General features: G+C 44.8%; 1 protein-coding gene across 5 annotated transcripts in view; it reads right to left on the reverse strand.

Moving 5' to 3' along the window:
• The window catches only part of KHDRBS2 (KH RNA binding domain containing, signal transduction associated 2), a 430,380-nt gene that overhangs the window by 15,677 nt on the left and 389,041 nt on the right, over positions 1 to 25,662 (reverse strand). For 4 of the 5 annotated variants that reach the window (XR_008933669.1, XR_008933671.1, XR_008933670.1 and 1 more), the window contains exon 8: positions 7,518 to 7,576. Coding sequence is in view for 2 of the 5 variants with exons in the window: in XM_056856626.1 (XP_056712604.1) it covers positions 7,518 to 7,576 (59 nt within the window). In the remaining 3 variants the exon portion in view is untranslated. Of the gene's footprint in view, positions 1 to 7,517; positions 7,577 to 7,646; positions 7,716 to 25,662 lie in introns of those variants that run through there. The other variant, XM_056856627.1, reaches the window with a different exon arrangement.

Below are 25,662 nucleotides of genomic sequence, written 5' to 3' on the forward strand. Positions count from 1 at the left end.
TCAGGCGCCAGGCCTGATTGCCCCAAGTATCTTCCCCCCCGCTGTTCTTCCTGTCAGTACTCCCTCAGGCCGATGCGGCCTTGGAAGTGTGATAGCTTCACCAGACTTCCTGGGACTCGTCTGATGTTTTGTATTATGCCAAGCTTGTAACTTCCCATAACAATAAGTGTGAACCCCAGTGCCCCAGTGCCCTGGAGTCAATATATTCTGTAAACCCGATTAGCCCCTCACTTGCAACTTGCTACCTGTGCCTGTCTCATCTCCTGATGTCTTCAATAAATCCTTTGTTTCTTTATCAACGTCTGAACATTTGATTTGGAGAAGTAAACTCAGAGAGAGGGGATCTCTCACATTAAGTTGCAAGTCTTTGCCTCTCGAACTGCTGCTGTACCTTTTGGGACAGAATGTCAGGCGACGAGGAAAACACCCCTACTACCCCTGACGCACCGGACGGACCGGTGGTACCGGAGAAACCGGACCCCAAGGAGGAGGGTGCCAAGCCAAAGAAGCCTAGGGATCCCATCCCCGACCAAGGCCGGGACGGACGTCCCCGAGGACTTTTTAACAATTGGCTGGACTCCCCCAAGGGTTGGTCTCTCTCCCGAACCGCGGCGAAGGATCGCCGTTTGGCCTTCCCCAGCACGGGACTTGAGGGGGACCCGGCGCGCAAGGAGGCCCTGATGGAAGAGGAACGCAGGCAGTGGCTGGAGGATCGCCAAGCCATGCAGGAGCAGATGGAGTCCATGCGGCTTGTGATGGGTGAGATGGCAGCGGCCCTGGACGCGCTGAAAGTGCAACCGCCTGCCGGCAACCCCCCGGACGGAACACCGGCAGCCCCTCCCGCACCTCCTAGCCTCCCGTCCCGTCGGGACCTGAAAGTCACGTATGACGGTTCAGGGGACCAGTTGACCTTTTTCATGGTCCAAGTGGACATTTTTATGCGAGAACAAGGCCGAACCTTCACTTCCGAGGAGTCCCGGGTGCAGTACGTGGCTTCCTTACTGCAAGGGGAGGCGGCCGCCTGGATGGTGTTGCAGTATGAACTCCGCTCGCCGGTGCTGCGAACCCTGGACGAGTTTATGGTGGCACTCCGAAACCGCTTTGAGGACCCGACTCTGGGTGAGCGGGCTAAAGCCTCCCTGATGCAACTGCGCCAAGGGACCAAGTCGGTGGCGCAGTATGCAAGTGAGTTCCAGTCACTGGCCAGCCGAATCCTGGACTGGAGTGAGGCCACTTTAGTACAGTGTTTCAGGGAGGGCCTCAACCCGGACCTCCAACATTGGGCTTTTATGCAAGGGAACCCCCCGGATGTGGAAGGTTGGGTTCGCCACGCTGCCGATATCGAGAATCGCAAACAACTCCTGACCTTGTCCAAACAACGCGTTGGACGAGACCCGAGACCCCGGAGTGACCGGGGCCGAGACTTCCGACCGGGAGGGAGCGGGGGTCCCTCGGCCGCTGAACGCCGCAAGCGTTTTGAGACCGGTGTCTGCCTGACCTGCGGGGGAAAGGGACACTTTGCGTCGCAATGCCCCTCTCGTTCCGGTCGTCCCAACCCCCCTCGCCAAGCCCCGACCGAACCGCAGAAGGCGGCCGCTGAGGACCAGCCCCGCCGCAGGAGCGGACCACCGGGCCGGCGTTCCGGCGCACCCTCCGCTCTCCATGCGCGCCCCCAGGATGTGATCTCCACCTCTACAGGCCCAACGGGGTCCCGGATTACAAATACTACTTTTGATTCGGACGGATCCCCGAACGCCACCACTCCGTCCCCCTCTTCCAGCGAGGGGGAAGAGTGGGAACAGCTGGCAAAAAACGCCGTCGGTCTGCTGTAGAGGGGGCTCCGCAGCAGACCGCCCCTGTCGTTGTGCAAGGAGCTCCGCCGATGGTAAGCGCCCAAGAGGACAATGTGTATGTGCGTGTTCACCTGTCCCTACCCAAAGGGGGTCCCAGTTTAGAATTCCCCGCCTTGGTTGACTCGGGGTGTGCCCGCACCATGATTAGTGAGGAAGCTGCCAAGAAACTGGGAGTCCGGCGCAAGCGGCTTCTGGGACCCCTCCGCTTTTCCCAGATGGACGGGAGCGATTTTAAACGGGGCCCAGTGACCCACCGAACTGCAGCCGTGATTATGTCTGTGGGAGAACATTGGGAACGCTTGTATTTTACCATCGCCCCTATTGTAACCCCAGTGGTGTTAGGGATGAACTGGCTACGGGGACACAACCCCTCCATCGACTGGGTTAAACGGGTGCTCTCGTTTCCCGAAAGCCCCTGTGGGTTGCATGACAAGGAACGGGTACTCAGGACTCCGGCCGCCGCATTGGTAGGGTCCCCCACCCCAACCTCCGTTCCTCATCAACTGCCCACAGAATACTCGCAGTTTGCGGATGTCTTTGATGTTAGAGAATGTGACGAACTACCTCCCCACAGAGAGACGGACTGTGCCATCGAAATTGTGGGGGAAGGCAAGCTGTCTAAAGGGAAGGTCTATCCCATGAGCCCTAGTGAGAAGGCGGTGTTACGGGACTATCTGGATGCCAACTTGGCGAGGGGTTTCATACGCCCTTCCAAAGCTCCTTATTCGGCCCCAGCCTTCTTTGTGAAGAAAAAGACGGGAGATCTAAGACTGTGTATTGACTTTCGTAGGCTAAACGCGGTCACCCAGTCTAACGCTTACCCTCTTCCTCTTATTCCCGACCTTCTAGCACAATTGAAGGAGGGCCGAATCTTCACCAAACTGGACTTGGTGGAAGCATACCACCGCATTCGCATTAAAGAAGGAGACGAACCCAAAACGGCCTTTTCCAGCTGTTTTGGAATGTTTGAATACCTAGTCATGCCGTTCGGACTTTCGGGGGCTCCCAGTGTGTTTATGCAATTGATTAATGAGGTTTTACATGATTTGCTGTTTCGGGGGGTGGTGGTATTTCTCGATGACATCCTTATTTACTCTGAAACCATGGAAGAACATGTGCGCCTAGTGCGAGAAGTGCTCCAGCGGCTGCGGGAGCACAAACTGTATGCTAAGGTATCCAAATGTGAGTTCCACCAACCTTCCATTACATTTCTTGGGTACGTGATTTCCCACCAAGGGTTAGAAATGGACCCCGCAAAGGTCCAGGCGGTGCGAGATTGGGAACCCCCCACTACCCGCCGCCAGCTTCAGCAGTTTTTGGGATTCGCTAACTTTTACCGAAACTTCATTCCCAACTTTGCCCAAGTTGCGCTTCCTCTCACTGCCCTGTTGCGTACCAAGGACAAGGGCGCTAGCGCCGCGCTTCCCTCAGCCCGTTTGCAATGGTCCCCCCAGTGCCAGCAGGCTTTTGAACGTTTAAAGCTACTTTTTTCATCCGAACCCGTTTTGGCTCACCCGGATTGCACCAAGCCTTTCGTGGTGCAGGTGGATGCCTCGGATGTGGCCATGGGCGGGGCCCTATTGCAGAGGGATGAAGGGGGGCGGTTGAGACCATGCGCCTACTTCTCCAAAAAGTTTTCCCAGTCCGAAATCAACTGGGCTATTTGGGAGAAGGAGGCGGCGGCGGTCAAACATGCCCTCACCATATGGAGACACTTCTTAGAAGGTGCCGAACTGCCGTTTGAAGTGTGTACCGATCACAAGAATCTCGAGGCTCTCAAGGGAGCTAGAAAGCTCAACGCCAAACAAATTCGGTGGGCCCAATTTTTCGCCAAATTCCGGTTCACTCTCAAACATGTCCCGGGCAAGGAAAATGCCCTAGCCGACGCTTTGTCACGACTTCCCCAGTATCGCAACGATTTCGATCGCCCTGTCGACTCCCTGTTCACTCCCGAGCAGCGTGGGGAGGTCCCCAGCTTAGCCGTCACTACCCGGTCCCAAGCCCATCGACCGGAGACCCCCCCTATGCTCAAAGGTATCCCGGAAGCCTTCCAACAGCGGCTCCGGGACGCTTCCTTACAGGAGGAGGAGCACCATCTCCTCCCTACTGGCCTGGAACGAACCAACACTTGGTGGATGCAAGGGGGAAAACTGTATGTCCCATCCTCCCTTCGCAAAGAGGTATTGGGACTTGTACATGGTGCCAGGTTGGCAGGTCATTTTGGTTTCATAAAAACACTTCACCTGGTACGGAGGCAGTTCTGGTGGCCCGGTATGAGAGCCGATGTGGAGCTGTATGTGCGCAGCTGCCCCACTTGCGCCACAGCTAAGAAACGGATGGGTAAACCCCCAGGGCTTCTCAAACCGCTGGAGAACCCCTCCCGCCCCTGGGAAGTCATAGCCATGGATTTTATCACTGACCTACCTCCTAGCCGGGGAAAAACGGTTCTCTGGGTAATCACGGACCTTTTTTCCAAACAGGTCCATTTTGTTCCATGTGCAGGTCTTCCTTCAGCCCAGGGTTTGGCTAAACTATTTGTTACACATGTCCTCAGGCTACACTCGGTCCCGAGGAAGGTCCTCTCCGACCGGGGGGTCCAGTTTGTTGCCAAATTCTGGCGAGCCTTCCTAAAGCTCATGGGGGTGGAGGAACAGGGTTTGTCTTCCGCCTATCACCCCCAGACGGATGGTCAAACGGAACGAGTAAACGCGGTGGTAGAATGTTATTTGCGTTGCTATGTAAATTTCCACCAGGATGACTGGGTCGACCTGCTGCCATTCGCCGAATATGCGTACAACAATGCGCCTCATTCCTCTACCGGCTTTAGTCCCTTCCAAGTAATATACGGGACGGAATTCGGTCCTTTCGGTTCCGCCCCCGTCACGCCAGAGCTCCAAACCACCCCTGATCTTCAGGAGTGGATTCAGGCAGTTAAATCTACCTGGCCATGGCTGCTCAAAAATCTTGAGAAGGCAAAAAGCAAGTACAAGGAACAGGCAGACAAACACCGGTCTCCGGGATGGGAACTAAAGGTGGGGGAGCAAGTGTATCTGTCCACCAAAAACCTCCGCTCTCTTCGTCCCTGCAAAAAACTGAGCGACCGTTATGTGGGACCTTTCCCCATTACCAGAGTAATCAATGAGGTTACCGTGGAACTGAAACTCCCAAAGACCCTCAAGGGAGTCCATCCCGTATTTCATATTAGTCTCCTCAAACCTTATGTGGCAGCTCCCCAGTTCCACCCCCCTCCCGACCATGAGATTCCTACTGTGGTAGGAGGGGATACCCATCTGGAAATATCCAAGGTCTTAGATTCCAAATGGAAGAAGGGGAAACTGTTTTACTTTGTTCGTTGGAAAAACCTTGGGTTCGCTCACGACGAGTGGGTGGCCGCACCCCACATGGCGGCCCCTCGCTTGGTCCGAGAATTCCACCTCGCTTATCCCGATAAGCCTCGCCCTCTCGAGGACCCCGGAGGGGGGCCTTAAGGGGGGCAGAATGTGAGGGTCTCTGTTTATGTGTCTCTGCTTCCCATCACCTGCTATCAGTGAACTCGTAAAAGCAGTTCACACCTTCTGGTCTCAGGCGCCAGGCCTGATTGCCCCAAGTATCTTCCCCCCCGCTGTTCTTCCTGTCAGTACTCCCTCAGGCCGATGCGGCCTTGGAAGTGTGATAGCTTCACCAGACTTCCTGGGACTCGTCTGATGTTTTGTATTATGCCAAGCTTGTAACTTCCCATAACAATAAGTGTGAACCCCAGTGCCCCAGTGCCCTGGAGTCAATATATTCTGTAAACCCGATTAGCCCCTCACTTGCAACTTGCTACCTGTGCCTGTCTCATCTCCTGATGTCTTCAATAAATCCTTTGTTTCTTTATCAACGTCTGAACATTTGATTTGGAGAAGTAAACTCAGAGAGAGGGGATCTCTCACATATATATTACTCTTCCTACACACTTGACACTGAGAGACACTCCTCTGAAGATGCCTGCCACAGCTGCTGGCGAAACGTCAGGAAAGAAAATACCAAGACCACGGTTACACAGCCCGGATAACCCCCAAGAACCAATGTACTTAGAAGAGCTTAATTTAAGCTGGACCATGCCTCTAGTATACAAGCAAAGTGAGTATTGGTTTCTTCTGTAGTTCTAGGATTAGAAAACACCTATATTCCCAGCATCAGTAATCTTTTAGTGCATTCGTGTGTCATTTATGTGGCTATTCATTATACGGGAGGAGGCTGATTTGCTTTGTAAATTGTGGAAGTGTGTATCTTCCTTTGAAATGAATGGGGCAGTCACTCAGTAGGCAAGAGATATGTGTTTGCTGACTGGGGCTCTGGTTCAAGGTAAAAAAAACTCCACCAAGCCAAAGCATTATTTAGAAGTAACACTGAACTGAAACATTCTGGTTCCTGGGCAGACTGGATGGTAAATCCTAGTGCAGACCCAACAGTGGAGCCAATTGGTGGATTTGGAGATGGGGTCCAATACAGAAGGGGTCAACTTACCTAATGTATGCTAAAACTGAACCTACTTCAGGGTAAGGAAATGGCCTTGTCCTTTGCTTTTGTGGCAGGTGACCCCTCCCCACCAAGCAAAATAAAGGAAAGTAATAGCTAGGCTGGTTTTCCAAGTAGGGAATCCTATCAGGAAGGAGTAGAATTGCCAACCTTAAGGTGGCAACTGGAGATCTCCCACTATTACAACTGATTTCCAGTCACAGAGATCAGTTCCCCTTGAGAAAATGGCTGCTTTGGAGGGTGCCCTCTATGTCATTATATCCTGCTGAGGTATTTCTACTCCCCAAACCCCACCCTCCCCAGGCTCCATCCCCAAAACCTCCAGGTGTTTCCCAACCCAGAGCTGGAGACCCTAGGAAGGAGTGATGAAGTTCTTGAGAGAACTTTGATCTTTTTACCTGTTAAAAGTTGGATCGTTTCCAAAATATTGTTGTCTTGAACTCAAGGAAAGATTTGACCCATCTAATGTATGATATACTTAAAGAAGCAGAGTGGTAAGCTGCAGCACTGCAGTCCAAGCTCTGCTCATGACTTGAGTTCGATCCCAACGGAAGTTGGTTTCAGGTAGCCGGCTCAAGGTTGACTCAGCCTTCCATCCTTCTGAGGTCAGTGAAATGAGTACCCAGCTTTCTGGGGAAAAGGGGAAGATGACTGGGGAAGGCACCCCGTAAACAAAGTCTGCCTAGTAAATGTCAGGATGTGACATCACCCCATGGGCCAGGAATGACCTGGTGCTTGCACAGGGGACCTTTATCTTTACCTAGACACAAAATAATGTGGCATTATGGGATTTGTATTTGCTGTTTTACTTGGTGTATGAGAGAGCACTGTTGTCACATGAACAATAAAGACTGATAACTGTTGCTATAAAATATGTTTTGGCCCTCATCAGCATTTTCACCATTGCTTTTTAAAAGCTGATTTATTACTGTGATTAATGCCTCTGAAACTCTGATCAAAATGGATCTGTTCAGATTTCTGGCTTCAGTCTCACAAGTCACATTTTACCTCAGAATGACATAAATCAGCTTAGCCTGGCCTCTATAAAAGCCAGAGCGGAAGAATGTAGAAGTAATTTTGGGTTGTCACTGAATGATTGGTTTTCTGATTTCACACTTTTACCAAAAATAGAACAGGCCTTACCGTAGCTGTCATAAGCGTCTTCGCTTGTTCCGTGACCATAGTCATAATATTCAGGCAGACTGCAATAGATTCAGACAGCAAGTAGGGTTATTCCAAGCTTCAGATCTCTACATCTAAACAAACTATGAAGATGCAACTTCATATTGTTGCCCCTTTTAAAAAGCTAGAAGTAGCAAGCCATTAAGAGAAAAAAGAAACCTGAAATGAAAAATAAATGAACAACCTCTCAACATACAATAGATTGCATTGTTCTTCTTCTTTTTCCCTTTAATAAAAGTAACTTTGAACAGCAGTAATCTTTTGAAGGCTTGACTGTGAAGGTACAAAAGGGATATGTTCAATACATATGGCTCTAAAAGGATCAGAGCAATTACTTTTTCACTCTCAATTAACTTAAAGCAAGTGTTTCAATCAGGACTTAGAACAATCCAATCAATATCTCCTGAATAGGCCTTTCCAATAAAAAAAGTAACCTTGTGATTCTTGAAACGAACCGGCAAGATTATTTTTGCCTTGCCTTTCAATGCTTCAGTAGAAAAGAGCAAGCGTCCAGTAGCACCTTAAAGACTAACAAATATATTTTCTGGCAGGGTATGAGCTTTCAATGCTTCGGCTGTGCTTCTGAACCACATTTATGACATCATTGGGAACACACAGATTGGATTCTGGAACGGTGAGGAATCTGAAGTTCACTCAATCCATGTCCCTATACTACAGAAATAACATCTCTAACCATATTTTCCTAACAAAACATCTTTCATTGTAGAGGAAAACGTTTTACAGGGAGAGAATTAGAGACAAACTACTCGTGATCCATCCCCCACATGTGTTTTCAAGTGTTTCCCCATGCTTCCCATAGCCACATAGCATCTGCAGGGAACTGCTTCTAAATCAAAAACAAATAAGAAAAAAGCACCCAAACAAGGCTGCCGGGGGTTGGGGAGTGGGAGGAATGGTTCCTGCCTCCTCTCCCAAGCAGTTTTCTTGGGCAACAACCCAGTTCAGGTGGGGGAGAGATTTCACCAATTTTGCTGTTCCATGTGGAGCATCTGTGCGCATGGAGCTGCAGAACTGGCAAAATAACTTCATGGTTTTTGGGTGAGAAAACTGTTTGGGGAGGAGAGGCAGGAGCCCTTTCTCCTTCCACAGCACCATTCTGAGCCCATTTAGTGTTGGAAAACCATTACCACCACCAGAGGCAATACAGGAGGCCATGGACATCAGAAAACAGTTCCTACATTGGGATTTGTTGAGGATATCCTTTGGGATATCAAGAATTCTTTCCCCAGTCATTCTTACTTCCTTTGCTACGTATTATTAGTTTTTAAATTCTGCCTCTTATGCAAACTAGTGGCAATTGCATACACACTTAATGTAATAATAGTTACATCAAATGACATTTCATTTACCATGAAATATACAAGAAACAAATATAGCACCTATACAATTTGAAGTTTTGTATGAAACATACACAATTTAAAATATTTTCTTTGGTTCGACTGTTTACTTGGGGCATCACCATGCAAGACTAGACAGCACAATCAGTATTGTTTAATGTTCTAGACTTTGTTGCTGTTCTCTGCTTTGTTTTGGAAAAAATACATTGCATTGTGAAACCAAGATCTGTATAATTGGGTAAGACAAGGCTACTTTGGGAGTAAAAGTATAAATACCATAGGAACAAGTCACTGCCTTGTCTTTATGTCATCACATTCCATCCATCTTTGCCTAGCGGATGACCTGTTAATTTGAGTTGAATATCAGGGAGTATTACCATTCAAGAAACCATCCATGACCATGACAGCTATCTAGATTTGCTCTGAAAGACCCTGCACTGGAGACACATATATCCAAATCTGGGTCACTGAAATGATATGTAAGCCCTGTTCCTTTCCAGCACGTGAATGGTTTTCACTATCATAACACACAGAAAATGATGAGTGATATTGTGTGAAATCTTTCAGCAATATTTATTAGGTGTGGGCATTTGGAAACTAGCTAATGAACATTGCACTTGAATCCCTTCTGTTCTTCTGTATTTTGAATATAACTAAGAAAAAATGGAGGTGTTACTGGTTGGGAAGCCAAGTGTTTGGCTGGTGTTGACCTACCAGCCTTAGGGGGTTAAGCTTGCTTTATTAAGCAAACACTTTGGGGATGTTCTTGGGCTTGGCTTCGTCAGTGGATAAACAAACTAGCACGGTTGCTAGAAGTGCTTTCTTTCAATTACATCTAGCTTGTAAACTGGCCTGTTATGTAGATTCTGCCAGCCTAGCCATGCTGATCCATGCTACCATATCCTCCAGATTGGACTAGTATAACAAGCTGTTCAAAAGGGGCTGCCTTTTGAAGACATCTCAAAGGCTTCATATAATACCAAATGTGTGATGGAACTCCTGTCTGGGATCAGTCTCTCAGAACAGCCTCTCAGAAGAAATAACTTTGGTGCTACATCAGCTGCAAACAGGATTACCTGTTTGCTCCAGGGCCCAATGCAAAATTCTGGTTATCAGTTATCGCTTTTTAAGAATTTCATGACTTGAGTTCCTAATACCTATCAAATTGCATGTCCTAGTATGTACACAACACTCTGTCACTTACAGTTACTGGTGTAGTGGTTAACAGCAGTAGTTTGGAGCAGTGGACTCTAATCTGGAGAACCGGGTTTGATTCCCCACTCCTCTACATGAGTGGCGAATGCTAATCTGATGAACTGGGTTGGTTTTCCTGCTCCTACACATGAAGCTAGTTGGGTGACCTTGGGCTAGTCACAGCTCTCTTAGAGCTCTCTCAGACCCACCTACCTCACAGGGTGTCTGTTGTGGGGAGGGGAAGGGAAGGTGATTGTAAGCCAGTTTGAATCTTCCTTAAGTGGTAGAGAAAGTTTGCATATAAAAACCAAAATCATCATCTTCTTCCTTTTAAAAAAATAATAATTCTGATTTTAGTTCAAACAACTGGGTTTGCTGAAGTGGTTTTCTGTGACTATTTTAAAGCAGTATTAAAAGACTAGTCTCAATTAATTCAGGTGATGTAGCACTATTAACAGATCTAAGCAAACAATTATCAAATGAACTCAGTATAAACATAAACTGGGCTCTTTAATTTTAAATTTCATTTCTATCCTATAATTTAGCAATATAGTGTTCATGCATCCAAGAAAACCTGTTTTCCTTGGCAGTTGTTAATTGGAAACAAGGCACTATTCTCTGTGATTAACATTCATTAGTCTGCAAGCAGCATAAAGTGTAATATTCTTGAAGACCTGCATCTACCTGAAGGCATATTTTGTCAGACATATAAGCTTAACCCATTCTCAACCCCTCACATTTCTAAACTCCAAACACGGCTTTATCCTCTAGCATTTTAGAAGGTCTGACTGAAAAGAGAGGCTGAGATGCACCAATTGTGCAAAATGCGACAGTGCTGATTCCTCTTTTCCAGTAGCCAAATAGGATGCCAATAATAAAGAACTGCTGTGGAAGGAAAGGATGGGGTGGGGAGATGGGCCGTATGTTTTCCTTTCCAGGCATTTCTTTATAGCTATCATTATACATTACACCTTACAATCAATCATCTGTTCTGTGTCACTGCACTGCACTGAATTGAATTTTTTTATAGTAAACAAACTGTTCAGCAAGTGCAGAAAAATTAAGATCTTAAAGCAGCGTTTTCATAAGTTATAAAAGGAGCAGCCATGTTGCGGCAAAAACAAACACAGGTGTTTTATGACAGAGTTCCCGGAATTATAACTGGTCTCCAGACTACAGAGATACATTCCCCTGGAGAAAATGGCTGTTTCAGAAGTGGACTTAATGGCATTATTCCTCAAGGAGGTCCCATGCCTCCCCAAACTCTGCCTTCCCCAGGCTCCACCCCCAAACTCTCCAGAAATTTCCCAATGCAGAGTTGGCAACCCTATTAAAAGGCAATATCTTTGCACGGAACAAAGTTGTATGATTACCAAAACTGTTTTGTTTAGAAAATTCAATGTGCGTTTTTAAAAGGTAAGGTAAAATCTCCAGTTAAACTCAGAGGTCAAATTCTAGCAGTAAAGAACAGAAGAAGAATTTTTTTTTTAATATGCTGACTTCCTCTACCACTTAGGGAAGAATCAAACCAGCTTACAATTGCCTTCCCTTCATCTCCCCACAACAGACACCCTGTGAGGTAGGTGGGGCTGAGAGAGTTCAGGAAGAACTGTGACTAGCCCAAGGTCACCCAGCTGGCTTCATGTGCACGAGTGGGGAAACCAACCCGATTCACCAGATTAGCATCTGCTGCCCATGTGGAGAAGTGGGGAATCAAACCCGGTTCTCCAGATCAGAGTCCACTGCTCCAAACCACGGCTCTTAATCATTACACCACGCTGGCACATTCAATAGGTGTCATTTCTATTGATAGGAAGATTTAAGCCTGAATGTCAGTTCGTCACTTGGCTTCCCACTTGCTCTTATTTACAGTCAGTTACCCACCCTTGTCATTTCTGGCTGCATATGCTTCTTAACCCTTCTCAAGAGAACCCTTGCATGGGATCATCATAGATGGCTGAAATCAATACCTGTGGTATAACAGAAAGCTCATCTAGCCGCTAATTGTCCTGCTTTATCTAGGTAAAACATAAGCCTCCACTCAATGTTTTTAGAAAGTCTTACATACCTACAGTATTGTGGGGGTAGGTGGGGGAATTTGTATGGAAATGTGAATTGGCTGCAATGCCCCCTGGTAATCCTCTAGTAAGAACTCTTTAATTACGTTTCCATGGAAGTGTTGCCGGAGGGATTCAAATGCTTGGAGACATAAATATCACTCAAGTGAGACAAAGGTACTTGGCTAACATTCACATTTTCACATGGTATATAAATAGTTATTTGCCCCGTATTCTTGATGAAATGTTCAAATTTCAGTTTAAAAAATGGAAACATTTGAGATATGTCTTATATATGCTTTTGCAGAATTTACCACAATATGGCAACCCTTACTGGATAAATATGAATTTTCTTTGGTTGGAGGGGGAGTAGGGTTGCTAGGTCCCTCTTTGCAACTGGTGGGAGGTTTTTTGGATAGAACCTGAGGAGGGTGGGATTTGGGGAGGGGAGGGACTTCAATGTCATAGAGTCCAATTGCCAAAGCAGCCATTTTTTTCCAGGTGAACTGATCTCTATCGGCTGGAGATCAGTTGTAATAGCAGGAGATCTCCAGCTAGTACCTGGAGGCTGGCAACCCTAAGGAGGGGGCTTCTTACATCTACGAATCCCACATAATCAGATGTAGGCTCAATTCGGGTTATTTTAGGAGTTTCCACTACAATATGGATCTGTTCTAAGAAGGGCCATGACTCAGTGGTAGAACATATGCCTGTCATCCATCTCCAGCTAAAACATTAGGTAGTAGATGGTGTAAAAGACCTCTATCTGAAACCCTGGAGAGCCACGGCCTGTCTGAGGAAACAGTATTGACCTAGATAGACCAAATGTTTGATTCCATATAAGTAATGTGTTCATGTGTCTGAAACATGTGAGATTTCTGTATGCCTAAAGTGACTTTAAATATGGCAGCATAACAAAGTGTAACGCATATGAAAAGCAGTACTCACTTATCTGAAATTAGAAAGAAGAGTTCTCAGTTTGTGAAAGGCTCCCTAGACATAGAATCATAGAGTTGGAAGGGACCACCAGGGTCATCTAGTCCAACCCCCTGCCCAATGCAGGAATTTCACAACTACCTCCCCCACACACACCCAGTGACCCCTACTCCATGCCCAGAAGATGGCCAAGATGCCCTCCCTCTCATAAACTGCCTCTCATGAACTGCTTAAGGTCATAGAATCAGCATTGCTGACAGATGGCCATCTAGTCTCTGTTTAAAAACCTCCAGGGAAGGAGCACTTACCACCTCCCGAGGAAGCCTGTTCCACTAAGGAACCACTAAGGAACTGTTAGAAATTTCTTCCTAATGTCTAGATGGAAACTCTTTTGATTTAATTTCAACCTGTTGGTTCTGGTCCGACCTTCTGGGGCAACAGAAAACAACTCGGCACCCTCCTCTATATGACAGTCCTTCAAGTATTTGAAGATCAAGTACATACATAAAATAAAAGTGCTCACGGACTTCAGAATGCAGTGAGAGAATATACTCTCCCAAATAACAAATGTCTTGCATGTGAGGTAGAGAACTAGAGGCCTGACTATACCACATGGCCATCATGGGAAAAGAAGCCTGGTTGATATCATAGCTGCTGTGCTTTTCTCTGCCCTGTGCTTATCTTCTCTCTTTAGCAGTTAATTGTCCTTAGGAATTGGAAGGGGAAGCAATGGGCAATGTGCTACAAAGAAGATTACCAAAGTTAAATAATGGGACAAAGAAATTCAACCAGCAGGTCTGTGATCCCCTCCAGGTTTCTCAGCCTGGCTTTGGGTAGTCTCCAGCATTATCGGTACTCAGAGTCTGACTTACATTTTCCAAGGTGCACAGAGGCACACTGCATGACAGGTGTCAGAAATAGAGAAGAGAAGAGAAGAGAAGAGAGAGATCTTGGTCCCTGTGAGTTCCCTGCCTGGTTGGGCCTAAGGTTGCCAACCTCCAGGTACTAGCTGGAGATCTCCTGCTATCCAACCGATAGAGATCAGTTCACCTGGAGAAAATGGCTGCTTTGGCAATTGGATTCCATGGCACTGAAGTCACTCCCTTCCCCAAACCCCGTCCTCCACAGGCTCCACCCCAAAAACCTCCTGCAGGTGGTGAAGAGGGATCTGGCAACTCTAGTTGGGCCTGTCCAGGCCAGCATCAGGGAGGGTTGTTGCTCTTGCTCTGGCATCACCATGCCCTACATAGTAGGGGGAAGAAAGTTTCTAGTCAGTTACATTATCTTCCCTTTCCTGTGAGCTCTATGAACTTTGTACCAGACAGCAAGGTATCAGAATTTTAAATTTTAAAATTTTATAATAGCGATAGCAATGTAAAATATTTTTTTGGGAATGATCTGTTACTATCTAAATAAAAATCCCTACTCTGCTGCTGTCTGTGCCAAACACTGCAATCCTAAAAACACTTTCCTTGGAGTAAGCCTTAATGAATAGACATGAGTAGGATTCTGAGTAGACCTGCTTACAATTACTCCCAAAATATTATACACTAGCTTGTCCCATGACATGCTTGTTTTCTATGTTTAGGAAGGGTTGTTTTTTTTTGGGTGGGGAAGCATTCAAACAATCCCCCGTCCCCTGCCACTGCCTATAGCTCAAAATTGCAACAGCCAGGAAAGGTTTTACTGTGATGTGATAACTTGTTTGAGTAGAGATCATACTTAAATTCTAGGGAAACCTGGGTCCAAACATTTTTCATTAAAAAACCCCAGCCCTGCTTGGGTCTTTTGTCCCCTCCCCTATCTAATGCGTAGGCTTGAATTGATATGGTATGGCCATTATCATTTCCTTTGGCTTTTATATGCTGTCACGGTCATTGGTATAGTTTCCACTCACTTTCACTGCTGTTGTTGAAGATTCTTTTGTTTCTTTTCATCATTGTAACACCATTTATACATATATACCAATTTTACACCATTATATACAACTGGTACAGAAAATAAGGTTGGAAAAAATGTCACTTTTAATGGACAACATTTGGCATAAAGAAGAGAGAACTCACAGGTTCATTTCTCACACGAGAGAAACAAAATCGAAATTGCGATATTCAAATCAAATCAAAGAGCTTTTGAAATTTGGTCTCATCCTTGTTAATGAGCATTTCCTTTTCAGCATGTCTATATCAATGACTTATGCCAAAATAATTAGGTTGTTCCCAAGGGGCAAATATTTGGATTATTTGCCCCTATGTTTTGATTTTTAAATTTTTAATTTAGGAAAAAGCTGTAGTTACCAGGCAAATACCAATGCTTCCTAAATATATACGTGGACATAAATATGCACATTAAACTCATGTGAAATAAATATGTGCAGACAAGGTCAAAGGGAAAGGAAGGAAAGGCTGGAATGGAATTCTTGGTTGAAAGAATCAATTCTAACATTCTGCGAGGCCATCAGATATAACACTGGAGGTCTATAACGGAAAGAAGTCTTCCAAGAACCTTAGAGGGCAAAAGTGATTTATAGGAAAAACTTTTATCTACTTCAGGGGTAGTGTATTTGATACAGTTGTGCTCATTGAATCGAATAAATGAGAGATGGCATTTCAAAACAGTTTTGGATGATGAATGCCTTAAGTGGATTGCAGTGAAGACCCATAAAATGTCATCTTTTAGGTTTGCTGACTTGATTCATTTCAGTAGTCTCAAAATAAAATATGGAGAAATCTTTATTTATGAACAGATAGATATGAGCACAAAACACAAAATGAAATACAGCGACACATAAATACAGTGAATGCTGCTTAAAATGAGGGAAACTGTATAATAGAGAAAACTAATAGGGAGGGTGGTATATTACCAAGACTACAGAGCCATTGTTCCATCTATCGTTACATACAGATATCGTTATCTGACATAACATGCTAAAAATTTACTGTCAACCATCCGTTGCCCACAACGTCCATCTCTATAGCCTTTGGCTGAGTGGTTATAACATCATCTCAAAATGCCACAGGATGGTGGACAGAAATATTCATGGATGATAGTTCTATCACTGGCTAAGAATGCAATCTCATGGTTCCTATGAATACAACCTCCATGTTTTGCTGCAGCTAGTTTTCACATTTGTCTATATACGCAATGAAACCTGTATGAGTGCCGAGTACAAGCAAATCCCATGAAATATGATTGATATGCACCATTTACATGCAACACCATTTGTGTGTATTTTATTCTGAGGTATATTTAAGCACCAAACAGGAACAACAGACGTGGCCTTCAGAGACATTATACTTAGGATTATAGCCTGGGGGAGGGGACAACAAAGGGCAATTTCTGTGCCACTCATGGTCTACTTGTGATCCTTCCAGAAGCATCTCTGGTTGGCCATTGTTGGATGCAGAGTACTTATCCAGATGACCTTTTGTTCAGATCTAGCAATGCATTGCCTATATTTCTCTCACCAAAAAAAAGCCTTATACCTGCTTGGAGACGTGCCACAATATTTTCTAAAGAAAACTAGGAGAGGTGGCAGCAGCAGTGGTGAGGCATGGTCATGAAGGGGAGTGACTGGGGTTGTTATGCAGAGGAAGGCAACTACAAACCACCTCTGCTTGAATCTTGAATATCATTTTTTCCCTCCTTTGATGCGGAAAAACACTTTGCCACTGGTTGTAACATTGAGTAAAGGATGGCAAAAAAAAAAAAAAAGAATGGGAGAACACCCCAAAGGATGAATAAACAAGGTATTATATGCTATAAGGAGAAATAGAGTGAAAGGATAAGTTAAAAGCTGTTGGACATGAAATGGTGGGTAAGATGAAACATAGTGATTGAATCAACAGCTATATCATTGCCTACATTAACATTCTGAAATAGTAAGATAATGTAAAATTTGGGTCTGTACAAAACATATCCAATCAAAATATTCAGAAAAAGATCAGAAATTATCTATATTTTTATACCCTATTTTCTTAAATTTTGTTAACTTTTATCATTTAGCATCTCTTAATCGAGCTAACATTAATTGGATTCATTAGAAGGTGTAACTGCATATTTGTGAGAATGTTTGACTTTGTCCTTTAAATGTATTCAGTGAATATTAAATTTGTACAGTTTAATGCAGGAAAAAAAATCTGAATGCATCATAGACAAGTAATGGCTAGTTATCAAGAAACTACAATATGGCATGAATAAAGTTCACTTGCAAATGTTACTCTGAATGTATTAATGACAATGCGCATTTGTGTCTTTTGGATTGTTCAGAAGGCATGATAGGAAATTAAATTTGTTACTTCTCTAGACCATTTGTCTAATAAGCTTGGCTTCCTGTTTAGGAATTGGTGATAATAAGAACTACACATATCCAGAAATAAAATGAAATAAAATTAAAGCTGACATTTTAAAATGTTGCAAAGACTTGGCTAATGTTTAGCTTATTTATGAAGTTTGTTCAGCCATTTCTACAGTCACTGCATATTCTCATACCAATCTTTTTGTATCTGTAAATCTCAGCCATCCCAGATACCTCAAATAATACTAATGAATCTGCTATTTGCTACTGTTAAACAGATTTCCTTGTGAGCCTTTGAGATAGATCTACTGCAAGATTGCAACAGCTATGTTCTCAACAAAGGGGCCATTTAAGGACAACATCTTTACTAACTACAGAACATCTAGGCAAAATATAAGAAGAGATCACAATCATCAGATTTATTTATTTATTTGAAACATATGGCCACCTTTCTCCCAGGCATCCCAGGATCCAAGGCAGGATCTAAATCAGAATGGGGGTCTAAATCAGAACAGGCATCAAACCAGACCTTTAGGAAATTAATCATTGTAGCTAGATAGAGGGGTTTCTCTGTTGTAGTCCAGACTACATCTGATAGTTACAGAACATCAATAGGGTCCTACTTGAACCATTGTCAACCATTCTCTTTGTCTCCCTAACGCCTGAGGTGCTGACCATCACAAAAGCAGCTTACAAAAATATAATGTAAATGAACAACAGAAAAAAATACAATAAATTACACTCTGGACTTGTTCTGGAACCACTGGCTGGCTCATACAAGGCCAAAAGCCCTGCCCCACCAGGGGCTTGGCAGCCTTATGGGGGTCTAGCTAACTAGGTAAGAGAAGTAGCTAATGCCTCCTTCAGAGAAGGAATAGTCACTGCAGTTTTGAAAAAGCCTGTTGAGTGTCCACTTCTAAAGAAGCCTTGGACCCAGGAGATCTTAATAACTATGGACTAGTCTCAGATGTTCCATTCTTGAGCAAGGTGGTTGAACTGTATACCTCCAAGCTTTCTTGGATGAAGTGAATTGTTTAGATCCTTTCCAATCTGGTTTTAGGCCTGGGTTTTGGATTGAAATGGCCTTGGTCACCCTAGCAGATGACCTGCACCAGAAGATGGATGAGGTACTCCTGGGCCTCTCAGTGGCTTTCGATACTATTGATCAGGGCATCCTTCTGGACCACCTTTGGTCTGACCCAGCAATGAAGGTGTTAAGATGCTGTTTTGGATGGGGTTGCACTCCCCTTGAAAGAACAGATCTTTTGTCTGGGGGTGCTCTGTGGTCTAGGCCTACTGCTTGACAAACAGGTGGCAGCTGTGGCCAGGGGTGCCTTTTACCAGTTTTGATGGGTTAGCCATAGGGTTGCTAGCTCTGGGCTGGGAAATACCTGGAGGTTTTGGGGGAGGAGCCTGAGTAGGGCAGGGTTTGGGGAGGGGAGGGACTTCAATGCCATAGAGTCCAATTGCCAAAGCGGCCATTTTCTCTAGGTGAACTGATCTCTATCGGCTGGAGATCAGTTGTAATAGCAGGAGATCTCCAGCTACTACCGGGAGGTTGGCAACCCTAGTTAGCCAGCTGTGGCCTTTCCAGGCCAGGAAAAATCTGGCCACTGTGGTACATGCCCTGGTTACATCTAGTTTAGATTCCTGCTATGCGAGGCTGCCCTTGAAAAGTATTTGGAAACTTCAATTGGTGCAAAATGATGCAGCCAGGATATTGACTAGAGTGGGTCATAGGGACCATAGCAGTAGCAATAATAGGTAGCTCTTATAATCAACTCAGAGGCGAGGGACCTGTCATTTTTTGCAGATTTGTGTGTGTGTGTGCATTGGGGTGACTGTGAGGGGGCGGGGCAATGTGTGTGTGGGGGATGGGGGTTCCAGCTGCTGCCAGGCAGGGTGTGTGTGTGATTCCCAGTGTATTTTTTTTTAGCACGCACTTTATCCTCCAGCCTGTGGGGGGTTCAAGAGCATGTGGTTAGGTTGCCAGAATCCAGGGGCTGGAAATTACCCAAAACATGTTAGAAGCTTACAGAGCTCTAGAGATATAGAAGAAAGCAGGTAGGCAGGCAGGCTGTAGGGAGAGCCCAGCCTATTCTCCCCCCACTCTTTTGGAGGGTCAGAGCCAAGGTCCTAAGCAGATTTTTGCACAAAGTCTGCTGTGGACAGAGAAACTCCCTTCCTCCCCTTTTAGACTACACAGCTAAAAAAATCTCTGCTTTGAAAATGGCGTTTTCCTCTCAAGAGGAGCCGAGGGGAGTGCATGGAAAAAGCACATGAGGGCTGTCCTCTGCCTCCCTTCATTTCAGGCCTAAGCGTGGTTAAGAGAATTTTGTAAGACTGTCTGCAGCATGCCCACTATAAAAATCCTTACGCTAGAGGGGTTTGTAAATCCACCCCACCCCCGCTGCAGAAAGAAATCTTTCAGACCTCCCCCAGCCGAAAAGAGCTGTTTATCTCTGGCAACTCACGGGTCACAAGGGGGGGGGGAGAGAGAGAGAGAGAATCAAAGGTTTCATAAAACCCCTGTAAGGAGTGGGGGCTTGGGTGTGTTTTTTTAAACAAGATCTTACCATCTTTGCACTCTGTCAAATGAAAGAAAGTAACTGAGCTGTTGAGGTCTATACAGACGGAGGAAACGCCTCCCTTTCCTAGCACCTGACTGCAGTTAAGAATTTGATAGGTTTAGTTTCAGAGGGAGAAGGGAGGGGAGAGTCTGTCTGCCTGCAAGAATCTAACTCTGCAAGCTTCTGATTGGGTGTAGCGTTTCAAAACACACAGTCTCAGCAGCTGTCAAAAATCACAGAATTGTGTGTGTGTGTGTGTGTGTATTGGGAGACCATGAGGGGGCGGGGCAACGTGCGTGCAGGGGGATGGTGGTTCCAGCTGTTGCTAGGCAGGGTGTGTGTGTGTGAGAGAGAGATTCCCAGTGTATTTTTTTTTAGCACGCACTTTATCCTCCAGCCTGCGGGGGGTTCAAGAGCATGTGGTTAGGTTGCCAGAATCCAGGGCTGGAGATTACCCAAAACATGTTAGAAGCTTACAGAGCTCTAGAGACATAGAAGAAAGCAGGCAGGCAGGCAGGCAGGCTGTAGGGAGAGCCCAGCCTATTCTCCCCCCACTCTTTTGGAGAGTCAGAGCAAAGGTCCTGAGCAGATTTTTGCACAAAGTCTGCTGTGGACAGAGAAACCCCCTTCCTCCCCTTTTAGACTACACAGTTAAAAAAAACCCTCTGCTTTGAAAATGGCGTTTTCCTCTCGAGAGGAGCCGAGGGGAGTGCATGGAAAAAGCACATGAGGGCTGTCCTCTGCATCCCTTCATTCCAGCCCTAAGCGTGGTTAAGAGAATTTTGTAAGACTGTCTGCAGCATGCCCATTATAAAAATCCTTACGCTAGAGGGGTTTGTAAATCCACCCCACCCCTGTCGGCACGGAGGAATGGGGGCGCAAAATGACCCTCCTCACAGCTAGATGTTGCACTTTATTAGGCACAGGGGAAAAGATTGTCTAAACCTGTTCTATGAGGCCGGTATAAAATGCCTTCTAAGGACCATCTTCCTCTTTAAGAACATAAGAGAGGCCCTGCTGGATCAGACCAAGGCCCATCAAGTCAAGCAGTCTGTTCACACAGTGGTCAACCAGGTGCCTCTAGGAAACCACATACAAGACGACTGCAGCAGCACCTAGCCTGTGTTCCACTGCACCCAAAATAACAGGCATGCTCCTCTGATACTAGAGGTATCAGAGCATGACTAGTATCAGTTCTAACTAATAACCATGAATACCCCTCTCCTCCGCCATCACCACATCCTGGGGCAGGGAGTTCCACAATTTAACTAGGCATTGTGTGAAAAAATATTTCCTTTTATCTGTTTTGAATCTCTTGCCCCCAGCTTTAGCAGATGACCCCGTGTTCTAGTATCATGGGAGAGGGAGAAAAGCATCTCCCTCTCCACTCTTTCCAAACCATGCATAATTTTATAGACCTCTAACCTGTCTCCCCTTAGCCGCCTTCTTTCCAAGCTAAAACAGCCCTAAGCGTCCTAACTGCTCTCCATAGGATAGTTGCTCTAGTCCCCTAATCATTTTGGTTACTCTTTTCTGCACCTTCTCAAGCTCTGTAATATCCTTTTTTAGGTGTGGTGACCAGAACTGCACACAGTATTCCAAGTGTGGTCTCACCATAGATTTGTACAAGGGCAGTAGGATATCGGCAGTTTTATTCTCTATTCCTTGTCTAATTATGGTCAGCATGGATTTTGCCTTTTTTACAGCAGCCGCACATGGGGTTGACCATCTTCGTCGAGCTATCCACTACCACCCAAGATCCCTTTCTTGGTCTGCCGCTGACAGCACAGAACCCCTCAGTGTATAGGTGAAGTTGGGATTTTATGCCCCAATATGCAACACTTTACACTTACTCACATCGAATCTCATTGGCCATTTTAATGCCCATTCTTCCCCGTATGCAGAGATCCTTCTGGAGCTCTTCGCAGTCCAATTTTGTTTTAACCGCCCTAAATAATTTGGTGTCATCTGCAAACTTGTTTAACCCCAACTCCAGTTATGCCCAGCAGGACTTGCCCTTCTATATGCTTGACAATTCTATCTTTAAATTTAAATTTAAACAATTAAAATCTTTAATTCTATCTCTGTGTAAAGAAGATGCAGCAGAATTTCAAAATATTCTGATTGATACCGTTTACACTATCATGACAAGAGGTTATCAAATCTCCACTCTCCATCTGCTTAACTCACACAGACCCTGCCTAACTCGCAAAGATAGATTCAGCGTACTTTTGTTATTAAAAGGAACTTGTGGAATATATCACGCAAGTTGATAAAATGCAGATGGGGTCATGTGCTGACAGACTATGTACACGGTCAGCAGGAAAGGCAGCATATTAATATTTTAATTAATAAATTTGTTAAACACCTAAAAACAGGACCTGAAAAAACTTGTCAGTCCTAGGGTGCTGTTAGTGTAGCATCATCTATCCTATAGGTCAAAATTAAATGATGCTTTTGGGTAACTCATCTAAAGAGTGATCTGTCTGGGTGAAATCTACGGCTTCCACAGAGTATACACACAGGCATACATGTAGAATTCAATGAGTGCACAAGGTGTTTGGTTAACTCTCTGTAAAGTTGTCTAGATCGCTGTTTGAGTCAGGGGCTTACCGAAGCCGGGTAGTTTAAGAATGCTTCACGTGCCATTATACCTGCAAACTGTTAGGTGTAGGTAAATGGTTCATAAAGTACAAGAGGTACTTTCCCCCACCCCCTACTAAAATCACAAAGATTTGGTAGGTCTGTTTATAGCCCCACACGGCAGCTATTGCACCTGCCTGTTGGGAAATAGTATACCGTACTTTCAGATTAGAACTCTCCCCCCAAGGAGGTTGAAGCGTGAGTCCTGGTCATTTTACAGGATCATCAGAGTCAGGATGACATGGCGCCCCATAAAAATTAAGAACATGACAGTGATATTACAGAGGATACATGGATATTGTTTAAAAGTTGTGTCATGTTAATTTAAAAAGAATATATATAAATTAAAATGTTTCACGATTTGGATAAGAAATAAAAATTTAGACACAAATTCAAAAGAAGATTTTTAACTTTGTTATTTCTTGGATTTTATTTTACTAAACTTTGACAAAGTTTGTAAATTGCTGCGCAGAATTGGGCAACCTCTCTAATTTGTAAGAGAATTTGTAAAGACTTTTGTTTCCTTTGGTGTTCCCTGCCCAATGTTTTAATTGTTTTATGTTTTTGGTTTTAATTGTTTTACTGATGTGTTTTCTGTAAGTATTGATGGTTTTTAAGGTGTGATGTTTTAATTTGTTAGCCACCTTAGTGACCCTTATGAGGGCAGAAAGGTGGGGTATAATTAAATAAATAAACCTTGCCTATGTTTCTGTGGCTGCTGTTGGTCTTCTATCGCAGCAAGCAGGCTGGAAGTGGTGGCAAGGAAGAAAGCCAGTTGGCTACCTCTCCCTACCTCTCCTTCCACTTAACGTCTCCTTCTCTTCCTTCCCTTTCTCAATGCCTTGGATACTATTTAGGCAGCATCTGAGATGCTCAGGTGCACCATAAGAAATGTCCCAAGGGTGCCTGACAGGCAGAGAAAGCGGTAGGGAGAAGCAGATGTTGGTCTGCTTGAAATTTGTCAACTGGCCTGTCTATCAGACCAGAAGCAGCAGCAACAGCAAATTATAGGGGACTGGAGGGAGGACCCTTCCTCTAGCTCAGATTGTATGTCTGAATCAGAGAAGACTTCAGGGCTCAGCTTCATACCACATATGACCATTATGAACTGCTAAAGCTCTTATTTTGAGCTCAGAGAATACAAGTTTCAACAGCATCTCTGCTTTACTTAAGAAAGTAATGAAAGGGAACTGTTTTACTACCTCATTACATAAAGTCAAGGGAGGAATGTTAATTTCCCCATTGGCCCTAGCTATAACAACCATTCACAATAGGCAGTTGTCAACTCTGACAACGCTGCCCTCTCCCCCTTATTTTTACCCCCCCCAAATCAGAGAAGTAGAGGATATCTTTCAAACATGCATTGAGCTCACTACTTATTAATGATTAATAAAAACCCTGCAGAAATATAGTATCATAAATATTTGAATTGGGGCTGGTTTGTAGTAGGTCTCGCAGTTACTCTGGATTTATGGCGCCAGAATATAGAATTGCAACCTGCAGCTTTTTCTTAAAAGATGGTATGCAAAAGGAGGAAAATAAACATTGGCAGCTAGTGCTATATTGCCAGAAATGAGCGTTCACCAGGAATGCCTGAGTAACAATCATGATCAGAAGTAGCCGCAAGGACATCCAGTCTGGCTACCAACAGTAAGGCATGACTATCTATTCATTATATTTATCACCTTATTTATGTATTAAAATAATTATGTATCACATTTCCTCATGGCTCAAGACAGCTTACAAGTCAAAATTGAATAAATCAGTTAAAAAAAAACACCATTAAAATAAAACTCCAGATAACCTCCTCCCAAAACATGATAGCATTATATACCCCATTAGAAAGCCCCGGAAAATAAGGCTGCCTTGCAGCACCTCCTGAAAGTTTCTAACAGCAGTGCTCCCCCCGCCCAAACTTCTCAGGGAACCTTATCTCACGCAGTGGGAGCTAGGGTTGCCAGGTCCCTCTTTGCCACTGGTGGGAGGTTTTTGGGGTGGATGCTGAGGAGGGTGGGGTTTGGGGAGGGGAGGGACTTCAATGCCATAGAGTCCAATTGCCAAAGCGGCCATTTTCTCCAGGGGAACTGATCTCTATCAGCTGGAGATCAGTTGTAATAGCAGGAGATCTCCAGCTAGTACCTGGAGGATGGCAAACCTAGTGGGAGCTGTGATGGAAAAAACATGAGCTCTGGTTGAAGACAGGTGGGCTACCTTAAGTGAAGGAACAGCTAATAGGTGGCAGCCTGTCTACCACAGTTGGCACATAGGGACATAAATGGAGGATACTGCCCTTTTGATAGATATTTATATATTTAGAGATTTTTTTTAGGTTGTCTCTCCAGGAACTTACCAGAGGAGGCTTACAGAATAAAATAAATTTTAAAAAAATCCCAGGACATAAAATCATACTAATACCATTAAAAAAAATTGAGCCCAGCATAAATACTAGATAATAAAAACAGGCCACTGACAGCTTAAAGCAGGGGTGTTAAACATATGGCCCGCAGGCTGGATCCAGCCCCTTGAGAGCTCTTATCTGGTCCGAGAGGCAGCCACTTCCCACAGTCCCAATCTGGGCATTAAATTTTATAGTACACATGGCACGGCCCAACCAAGTGACATTTGTGTCATATCTGGCCCCCGTAACAAATGAGTTTGGCACCCCTGGCTTAAAGCAACAGTTTCCCAATTGAAATATTGTTAAAAAAAACACCTTGGTGAACAGAAATGTTTTGGCCTAGTGCAGCTTTCATTGGCCTGCAATTTTCATTGAGGTAAGTGTAATTAGATGGCTTTCTTTAAATTGTATACATTTAAATCCTGTGTTTTAACCTATGCTTTCATTATTGTATACATTTGCCGTTGGAAGCTGTCCCGAGCCCAACTTGGGTTGGAAAGGGGAGGGGTATGAATTGAATAAAATAAAATAAATAAAAATGAAAAGAAAGCAATGGGAACCTCAGCCAGGGGAACTGCAAGGGGAAGGGCATTCCATAACTCAGGTGCCACTATTGTAAAGTCTAAGTCCAAGATATGTGAGTCCTAGTTCTTGAA

Source organism: Euleptes europaea, chromosome 10 (assembly GCF_029931775.1).
Source record: "Euleptes europaea isolate rEulEur1 chromosome 10, rEulEur1.hap1, whole genome shotgun sequence".
In the NCBI taxonomy this organism is placed as follows: domain Eukaryota; kingdom Metazoa; phylum Chordata; class Lepidosauria; order Squamata; family Sphaerodactylidae; genus Euleptes; species Euleptes europaea.